General features: G+C 33.6%; 1 protein-coding gene across 1 annotated transcript; it reads left to right on the forward strand.

Moving 5' to 3' along the window:
- Window positions 1–9,888: 9,888 nt before the first annotated feature.
- LOC133861150 (photosystem II repair protein PSB27-H1, chloroplastic) lies at window positions 9,889–10,583 on the forward strand. The gene has a single exon (XM_062296867.1). The coding sequence runs from the start codon at window positions 9,969–9,971 to the stop codon at window positions 10,470–10,472; it is 504 nt and encodes a 167-aa protein (XP_062152851.1). The 5' UTR covers window positions 9,889–9,968; the 3' UTR covers window positions 10,473–10,583.
- Window positions 10,584–11,041: the final 458 nt, after the last annotated feature.

An 11,041-nucleotide genomic window follows, 5' to 3' on the forward strand; every position in this document is an offset into this window, starting at 1 on the left:
ATGAAGAGGGCCCATGACCAAAATATTCTAAGACGATCTTTTGAACCTGGTCAGAAAGTCTTTTTCTACAATTCACGGTTGCATCTCTTCCCACGTAAACTTAGATCTCGATGGACGGGCCTATTTATTGTTCGATCTGTTTTTCCTTATGGGGCCATTGAGATCGATGACCTTAAGAATGATATGACTTTTAAGGTCAATAGACAAAGGCTGAAACCATTCTTGGAGTTTAAGAGTTCGAAAATTGAGACGACCCCATTGAAGGATCCAAGCTATTTAGAGTAACTGTTGTCTCTAGAGGAAAGTCTGGCTGAAGACTTAAAACTTAACGCTTTTAGGAGGCAACCCTCATTATTTTCTTTGTCACTTGATTGTTAGTTTTGATATTGTTGTATTTTTCAGGATAAGTGTCTATCATTCAAGTTTGGGGGAGAATTTCTGCTACGTTACACTTGACTTGCGTCACCCAATTGGTATTGTATTTCTGGTCACATTGGGGACAATTTGTCTTTTTAGTTTGGGGGTGGGGTAGACATTTATGTTTCTGTCTTTTATTTTGTTGTTTTGTTGCTTTTATGTAAATGTTTTTTGAAAAAAAAAAAGCTTATGGCATTATCCAATAATGCAATGATTGGGAAAGTTTTGGCTAGGAAAGTTTTAGGATTTAAAAGTGTCATTCTGACCCCATTCACTTTCCTGGGAACTAACTTGGTCACACCTTGGATAATTCTGTTTACCCTATTCAAAAAAAAAAAAAAAAAATTGCTATGTTGTTGATTGAGCGTGATTACATCTTACTATGATTTGCTTAACATCCTGAAAGTTGCATATCATTTGAAATCTAAATCTGTTGACTCATCTGCTGGATTAGAGAGACTTCACTTGTTTTAATTGAAATTTACAAACACATTAGCATTGGTTTTGTGAGGCATGAAATTTGAATTGAGGAATATGTATCATAAGATTTGTAGGATGATTTGTTGATGAAACCTTGGCTTGAAAAAAATAAAAAATAAAAATTCATCAGTTTGAGTTCTCATTGAGTAACCGGGCCTCTTGCTTCACTAAGCATTGAGTGTTGCGTAAAAAGATGCGAAATTTAAATTTGATTGATTGTATGACTAGTTTGGCTTTGTAACCTTTTTGACTTGAGTAATTAAGCTCTTAGGAATATTTCTACATCTAGTGCCATAAAACCATCTGGTTTGGGAGTCATTGGCCCAACACTTGCTATAGGTCAATTAGAAAGCTTAAGAGAGTTAAGCATTGCACAGCCTACCAAAAAAAAAAAAAATTACATTTTAATTTAAGCCTTGGTATTTTTCATTTGATAAAATTCCTATAAATTTTGGAGTATACAAACTTTGAGAAAAATTGAAACCTCATGAGTCTATGTTAATCTCACTTTGCACTTATTGGAGCATGTGTTATCTCAATTTCCCAGCTATGAGTTAAATGATTTGTGATGTTCACCTTGTTAAGGCTACTCATGATATATGAATCATGTGTTTGTGTGGAAGTTTTTGTTTTGACAACAACATAGTGCTTTAAAATGTTTGTGGGTATCATTCCTGATAAACCCTCACGAGACTTCACTCGTCCTCTAGGGAATCCTAGGGGTTTAAAAGGCTTGTTGCATACGCAAAATGCAATCGTCTCTCCCACTAAAGCGGATTTATGTTTCTTGCTTTGATTTAATTTTTCATTTTGTTTTGCTAAGGGACTAGCAAAATGTAAACTTGAGGGTATTTGATGAGTGTCAAATTTTGTATATTTAGATCTCTTAATTTGCATTTGTTAAACCTTTAACTTTGTTATTTTCTAATTTCTTAGTTAGTTTTGGTGTTTTAGTATTTTGCAGGACTTTGAGATAAATTGTAGTATTTTTGTGGGATTTGCAAAGAAGCAGGAGAATAAGTCTTTAGAGCCATTCAAAGATTGGGTGTTAGGGTTGACGTGGCAACATCTTTAGAGAATCAATCACTTGGAAGGTGCACAAGTGCTCGAGCGACATACCCAGATAGTTGCTCGAGTGATTATCAGGGTTAACGTGGCATGCACAGATTTCAATGCTTTGACGGCTGCTGACACCCTAAACCCTAGCACACTTTTCTCCTATTAGGGTTTTTGAGGGGCAAAGGTGCCATTTTGAAAATATGGCCCTAAACCCTAGCATTCTTTTCTCCTATTAGGGTTTTGAGGGGTAGAGATGTCATTTTGTAAAAATTGGGTTTAACCTAATTTTCTGCTATAAATACCCTATGCTAGGCATCACTTAGAGTATCAATTTTCTTCATAACATTGTTTTAGCTCTTATCTTGTTCTTTTCTTTTGTAAGTTTATACTTCTTTCATTTTTCCTTTAATTTAAAGTTATTTAGTTTCTGTTCTTTCTTTCTTTGTCATTTTAATTTATCGCTTTAATTTATTTGAAGTTATTTAGTTTCTGTTCTTCTTTCTTTCTTCATTATTTTAATTTGTTTCTTTGTGTTTTCGATTGAAGCTAGCGTGTTGTTTTTAGTCATGAGAGGCTAAAATCTTCAACTAAGGTTGTAGATGAAATCTTGTCATTGATAACGTACGTTCTAATTATTTTGTTTATATAATCTCGTTTTTCTTTTTATTGTTCAAGTCCAAATTCAATTGATTGATGTATGTTTTTTGATTGAATAATTACTTATTTAAAGTTGAATATTCGATATGTTTTAACCAATGAATACATCAAATCATTCGATTGAAAAATGATATCCATTGTGATTTGTTTGTTAAAACAGATACATTGGATGATTTAATTTCAATTGAATATTCGTTGTGATTTATTTAATAGTTGGATTCATTAAATGATTTACTATGCATTTTTTTTGGGGCTTTGAACAATCAATAAGACATAATTGTTTATCGGGTGTATGAATAAAATACAAGAATGTGTTGCTTGATATGACGATGTGGATTTTAAAACCTTAGTGTTTTTTTTTTAATTGTTCTTATTCAATTTTAATTTAGTTTATTATTTTGCTTTATAAAAATCCCAAAAATTTGGCACTAAGTTAAAATATGATTAATTTAATTAAAAATTGATTTTTGCAACGCAATTCCCTACAGATTCAACGCCGCACTTACACACATTATATTGCAAACGACTCGTATGCTTGCGAATACAATTAAAACTCACATCAACTTGGTACTTGCTAATGTGATATTGCATTGAGATGCTGATGTGGTTGTTGCTATGGATACTGACATATCAAATGAGACACATATGACAGATAATAAATTATTAACTTAGACGGTAAAATAACACAATGACATATATATATTAAAAGAAAAAAAAATCAAATGGAGAAATGTTAAATACTTTTTTGGTGGCATCATCCAATTGACTATTCCACTTTTATTTTTTTAATTTTTTTTTTTAAAATAAATACGCTAATTTTTATGTTTGTGTTTTTGGGAGGGAATCTCTACAAGAAAATGATTTTTTTTTTTTTTTTTTAATGAATGACTTTTGGAGAGAGAGAAACTAAATGAAAAAAAGGGAAAAATAGTTGAACCAAGTGAGAGGGGCATTATTTGAATTAGAAAAGGGAGGAGGGACCACTTTGATTTAGATAGAGTATTTTATATGTGTTTTGAAAAGGATGAACCTAAATAAAAGAAAATAATTCATCTAAGTGAGAGAGTTATTATTTTAAATTAGGGGGACAAAAATTTGTTTATTATATAAAAATACTATTATTTTTCATTGAACCAGGGCGGGCTTGGCCGCCCCCACCCTTCCCCACGCCACTGCCCGTGCTTTGACAACAAATTTTAATTTGAAAATTTTTTTTTTTTTTTTTTTTTTTTTTTTTTGGTGTATGTCATAGAAGGGCGAGGCTGGTAATTTACTAAATTTAGTGTTGGACTTTTAGTCAACTATGCCAAGAAGCAAATTCTAACCACATGAATCTCTGTCTATTTTTTATTTTTTATTTTTATTATTATTATATATATATTTGACGGGATAACCATAGCGGATAAGATTGGTTGTTAATCTCTTTCTCTTTCTCTTTTTTTTTTTTTTAAATAATAAATGTTATTTAACAAACTGCCGTACAATTAGACAGTCGTATAACAGTCTAATAAATAATAATAATATATATTTTTGTTAACCCAATAAAAGATCTCACCTCCACACTATTGCTCCGTTTGTTTCAGCGTAAAATGGTTTATGAAAAATAATTTTGGCATTTTCCAGTGTTTTGTGGAGGCGAAAATAACAGTCAGCTGAAAAAATGATTTTCGTTTGACAAAAAATACTTAATAAATTTCGAAAAATGAAAAGTGTAAATCATTTCCACAGACGGCAGACGCATTCGACTCTCTTTTAAACTACGCAATCGACCTTCACGTTCAAACGTTCGACCATCACTGAAATTTAGCTGGTGCCAAAATCCGAAAACGTTCGGTCGTGTTGTCGGATTCCGTCCGCCTTCGCTGGAATGGCTGGATTCCAGCACAAATGGCCAGATTCCGGCCACTTTCGCAAGAATTCGGCCAACCCAGATTTCGATGATACTGTCCAGATTCTAGCCTTTATCCCGGGTTCCAACAACAATAGCCGAAATTCGGTGAAAGTAGCCGAAATCCTGTCAGTCAGTGACGAAATCTTGTCACCGGTGATTTTTATATTATTTATATTAATATTTATATGTTGTGAATAAAAATTGATTTTTATAAATTAATATGATTGAATGAAAATATAAAAAATATTTGCGATTTTCCGAACGCGCCAAACACCAGAAAATGCTTTCGATGAAAAATATTTTCTTGAAAAATAATTTCTTTAAAACTATTTTACGACAAAAATCATTTTACGTTAAAACAAACGGAGCATAAAATCTTCTCCAAGGAGATGAACACTCGTGCTCTAGTTAAAGATACTAGTTATTCATGGTTCATTTGTTAATACTTTTTGGAATGTATTTTTTGTTTGAAAATATATTTTGCTCTGGCATAAAATTAAAAATAATTTTGACTGTTTTATATTTTAGATTAATTGTAATATTTTATATTTTTAAACTGAAAAAGAGAGAGAGAGAGAGAGAGAAAGAAAAAAGTTTAACAAACAAAAAAAAATTGTCTTTGACATCTACTGATTTGTTAAGTTTTTGAAGGTACCATATTGATTTGAACATTTTGAAACATTATCTGACGCTCTCCACTAAGAGTAAAGCGGACAAACAGTCAGGAACATCCACTAGCTTTTTCCTCATATGTCTTTTAGCTTTTTAATATTTCTATTGTTAAAATCTAGCCACACCAAATCAAAGATCTTTTCTTCTCATCTCTTTTCCACACCAGTTTTGTCTGGGGGATTGCTTGGAACAACCCAATATCTTTTCAACAACTTTTTCTTCCCTTATTTGCTCTAATTTTATAACATGTTATTATATAATTGGTATGGTGCGACTGTGAAAATCAATATTGTCTCATGGCATGTACTAAATATCATGTCTCTTCTTCAAATGCTTTATATCTATTTCACTTGAAACTGAAAGGATCTTAATTCGTGCAGTGCATTGAAAAATACTATATACTACACTTGCTTCACACTATGATCTTATGGATCTATGTGCCCAGAAGCCCTAAGGGTCTCCCTACAAGAATAAAAAAATAAATTTTACTCCAATTTTTTTTTTTTTTTTTCTAATTTTGGCCCCCTAATTTTTTTTTTTTTATTTTTTTTAATTTTTTAATTTTTAATTTTTAATTTTTTCAATTTGGACCCCCTAAGTTGGGGAGGCTAGCTCCGCCCCTGGATGTGCTAATGTCGATCAACCCTTAGATGAACTATTATTAAAAAAAAAAAAAAAAAAAAAAAAAAAAAAAAAAAAAAAAAAACAAGAGTTGATGGACATCGTAACTTCGGCCCATTGAAATAAAAGCGAAATGGGGTATAATATATAGCATTACTGTACATGCAACATATACACTATTATATATTTAAAATATTTCTAATAGTAGTTCATTGCGGTTGTCTCTACTTTTTAGAGTAATGCTAAAAATCACATTTTTATCTCATTCTACTGATGTAACAATGTCAATAAACTCTTAGATAAACTTCTGTTAAAAAAAAAGTGTAATTCTATAAACCACATTTTTATCTCACAATTATTCTATAATGTTGATGTGACAGTCTCAACCGACTCTTAGATCAAATAGTTGTTAAAAAAAAAAAAAAAACTAATAGTTGGTTGAGACTGCCACTTAAGCATTGTATGATAATTATGTGATAAATAACATTAGTAAAAAAAAAAAATTAATGGTTGATTGGCAATGCAACGTTAGCAAATTGAAATAAAAGTGTAATTTCTAACAATTTTTTTTTTTTTAATACCTTGGTTTGGCTGCTTAAGTATTATACTCATATTTTTTTTCGTTTTTTTTTTTTTTTCTTCAATAGTTTAAAGTGGAATTTAACCCTTATCTCATCTGAAAAGATAGATATTAACTATTAATAATTTATACAAATTTTGTAATGATGCATGAATGATAATTAAGTCTTTCTATATAAATTATCTCGAGGCTGCTAAAGAATCAAAGGACTAACAACAAGACTTGCTTTTCCCTGTTTTTCTAGTCAAAAAGATATAGACAATTATAATTTTCTAATGCATGAGTACAAAATAACATCATTAAAAGGGGTGAGAAAAAAATTTAACCTTAGCTTCTTTATGAAGAATGTACACCTTTATCATCAAATATCTTAAGTAAAGAGATTGGCAGTAGGTGGCCTTGCATGTGCATAAAAAGATACAAGTAGAACTAAAACTGAACAGAATTCCTTATATATATAAAAAACAAAACAAAAAAAAATTAACAGAAATAAAATGAAGGAGTTATTGGGCAATGCTACGGAACAGCAAAATTTCCGGAATTCATCCAGAAATTTTGCTTCTCCATGGCATTTGTGTAATTACTTATAATTACAAAAATGCTATGGGTAAGCAAAATTTCCGGATGAATCCAAGCATTACCCGGAGTTATTAGTGTACAATATTTATACAACTACTCATTGATGGGGCACAACATTTACACAACCACTCACATTGAGTGGGACCCATGCATGTGAGTCCCACCAATATGAATAACTGTGTAAATGTTATACACAACAATATTATGTAATTTTTCTTAAAAGTCATGTTGAGTTGGACAAGAGGTCCCTATTTGAAAAGTGAAATGGACCAAAAGCTACAAAGTGAAGAATTTAGAAAGGATGTACCTTCAATTCTATTCCTTTGTAGACAATAGGCATGTAGTATTCATATGCCTTATGCATTTTGAATTTTTATGTAAAATGATTTACTAAATTTCTAAATAAAAAATTTCCAGTTGATTTTTAATGATTTTCTCTTTCTCTTTATAGTGAAAATGAAATAAAAGAAAGAATTTTTAAATGATAGATAGAACCCTCATCTCTCCTACCATAATAGGCTTTCCTTAATCCTTTTGCTTGAGACTACAGGGGTTAAACTAAGCCCTTCCCATTCTGGCCCAGAATATAATCGCCCTCTATACAATTGGAATTTCTTTGTTGAGAACGTAGATAGGGTTCAGCTAGTAGTTCATAGTGCAAAGAACCATTTTAGCCTTTAGGCCCAAATGCTGATGTGCTTCTTATTTGGGCTCTTTCTACAATCTTCCAGTTTCCAAAATGTAGGGTTGACAATTTTTGACACGATCCGTAAATTCGGAACGAACACGACACGAAAATACAAGGTTTGGGGTAATCGGGTTCGGGTCATAATCGGGTCAACCCGATTGTGACACAATTATAACCCATTAATTATTATTATTTTTTTAAAAAAAAACCCTAGCCTGATAGCCGCACGACCCGCACCCGCATCCCTTTTCTTTTCAGCTTTCCCTTTCTTTCACCGTTTCATTTCACGCAGCCACGCCTCCTGACTCCTGAGTCACCTTTATACACGAGTCATGGTCTTTGACCATCGATCTTCCAGACCCCTCCTCCAGATTGAACGTCTTTTGACTCTTCTCTACTGTTGGATCTTCCAACCAGGTCGAACCTGTGCAAAGGAGTGGACTTGCTGATGATTCGAGCTCTGCCAGTTCGAGGAGAAAGAGGCGGTGACTCGGCGGCAGAGTTTGCGCAGAATCAACGCAAGCAGATGTAGAGGAAGCCCGTGAGGAAAAGCGCAACGAGGGCGATGACTCGATGAGCAGTGCTGTAATCACTTAGCGCTGGGCTGGTAGTGGGCTCGGCCACTAGGCCACGCTTCTTGCCTTCTTCAGTTCTTCTTCTTCACGAGTTACCCGGGTCGTGTCTGGGTAACTCGTTTGAGAATAAGGTCGTGTTCGGGTTTAAGAACTCAACTTGATTAATAATCGGGTCGGGTTCGTGTTGAACCCAATTGTATAATCGAGTCGATTGGGTTAGCACGAACCCGACCCATAAACCCAAATTGCTAAGCCTACCAAAATGTGCATGTTTCAGTTATTTTGGACTTCAACACAAATATAATTTGAAGTTGGAGAATGCTAAACTTCACACTTATTTATCAGATTCATTTTTATACAGATTAATGTGGCGTGTTTTAAATTATTATCTTTTATGTATTTTTTTAAGTGACTGACATAAAAAAGTCAATTACAATACGCCATGTCAGTTGGTATGAAATATGTGTAAAGAGTAACATTACTTTTTGAAGTCTGAGTAATGCTAAATACTACGTCTCCATCTAATTAGGTCGATGGGATAGTGCTCATCTGATGCAGAATAAGGAAGGAATATTCAGTCTTTAAATTTATTAGTATTTAAAAATTTATATTTAAAGACCCGGTGTTATTTTATAATCGCTATTAGTATTTAATTTATATTTTAAGAGTTTGTATGTAATAATGAGCTTAGCCCAAAAGTTAGTCACATTAGAGTTATGATTTATTTTCAGTGTCTATTTAAATGCTCTTTGTACTTATTTGGAGATAGATTATGATCAGGAGCGGAGCTGGCATCTGCAACTTGGGGGGCCAAATTGAAGAAGACCGCCGCCCGCGGGGGGGGGGGGGGGGGGGGGGGGGGGGTGGGCAAAATAAAAAAAAAAGGGTAAATTTTTATTTTTATTTTTTTAATTCTTAATTTTTATTTTTATTTTATTTTGGGAAAGACTTGGGGCTTGGGGGTTGAAGAATAAAAATTTTGAGGTGGGGGGTGGGGGGAATTAAAAAAAAAAAAAGGAATAAATTTTTAATTTTAATTTTTTCTTTTAGAAAGCCTTGCGGCTTGGGTCCCGAAGCTCCTAAATGGCTCCGCCCTGATTATGATGAATGAAAAAACCGATATTTTGTTTTGAAATATGATTTCTTTTATCTTTTGGTGGTGAGACTTTGATTCAACTCCTTATCATTATTTTGGTGAAACTCTAAATTAACATAAGAATTATTTTTATTTTTTATTGATTTTTATTTGTTTTATGAAAATTCATTTTGTCTTGCGTCATCATCAGTCCTTTATTTATTTATTTTTATTTAAAAAATTTGATCTAAAAGTTGATAAATACTATTAAATCAACTCAATAAAATGAGAATGTAGAACATAACATTCCTCGTTTTAAGTTTTGAACCATAGCCAGAAAATAAATGACCATACGATTTCAACCCACAACTTTAACATCATAATGGTCATAGCAATTAGCATACTAGTAGACTGAACCAAACATCATAGTAAAAAAGGAAAGAATTATGCCATGTACCTTTGAAGGCTGTAATTTCTCTAAGAGTCCAGGTGGCAGCCAAAGCTTGAAGCAAATAAATAAATCTCAATCTTATTGGGTCTTTTGTCATCCATAAAACCCAAAACTAAGATAAGGTGATAAGCCCACGTGGCAGAAACCCAGTTCCCCTCCCTATCTAAAAACATCTACACAGTCTCTCCCTCCATTTCTCTCCTTCTCCCTCTGCAGCCAAACCATGGCAATGGCATCATCGACCCTAATAACTCCCACCTCCAAACCAACACCACTCTTTCCCATCAAACCCAAATCCACCACCACCATCGCCGCCGCTTATCAACCTCGCCGCCGGGAATTCTTATCACTAGCCACGATTATCCTCTCTCCGGCATGTCTCTTTCCGGTCACTCCAGCGCTGGCTGCTTCAGACGAAGAGTACGTGAAAGAGACGGAAGAAGTAATCACCAAGGTGAGAAGCACCATCAATATGGACAAGAATGACCCTAATGTGGCTGCTGCGGTGGCCGAGCTGAGAGAGTCTTCCAATTCTTGGGTGGCCAAGTACCGGAGGGAGAAAGCTTTGCTTGGCAGGGTTTCCTTCCGGGACATATATTCAGCAATCAATGCCGTTTCCGGTCATTATATCAGTTTCGGCCCAACGGCACCGATACCGGCGAAGCGTAAGGCGAGGATACTGGAAGAGATGGACGCTGCGGAGAAGGCCTTGTTGAGAGGAAGATAAACAGGGACTCGTTAATGCAGAGAAGCATTTTCTTTTTTCTTCTTTTAGGGTTTTTTTTTTTTTTTTTTTGAAGATCCCGTTTTAAGTAATTGAGTTTTTACATTGTTCGAATTTGAGTCACACAATCAGGTTTACTTTTGTGAACTATGAAGGGGAATTAATATTTTGCAAATAAATTGTAGAGTTTCTTCCACTGACAAAGAAAACCCTATGAGAGACATGTTTTGAGAAGTAGACATTTGCTCTATGTCGATTGTCAATCTCAGTATTTGCACATAATGAATTTCACTAATATTCTAAATTTTAGGGGCAAAAATACAATCGGATAATGACCACTCGCATCTATTCACTGACCACTGTCCACTCGCATCTATTCGCTATTTGCATATGCGGATGCGAATATCAAACCCCATTATTCGCATATGCAGATGCGAATCTTGTTAATAATCGCATTCGCATTCACATTTTCGCTCCTACTGGTCATCCACTTGTATAAGTGATTCCATATAGAATCTCTCATGTTATTTGTTCGAATTATTAGCAATTTGAGTAAGTAATTACTACGTATC

This window comes from Alnus glutinosa, chromosome 2 (genome assembly GCF_958979055.1).
Source record: "Alnus glutinosa chromosome 2, dhAlnGlut1.1, whole genome shotgun sequence".
NCBI lineage: Eukaryota > Viridiplantae > Streptophyta > Magnoliopsida > Fagales > Betulaceae > Alnus > Alnus glutinosa.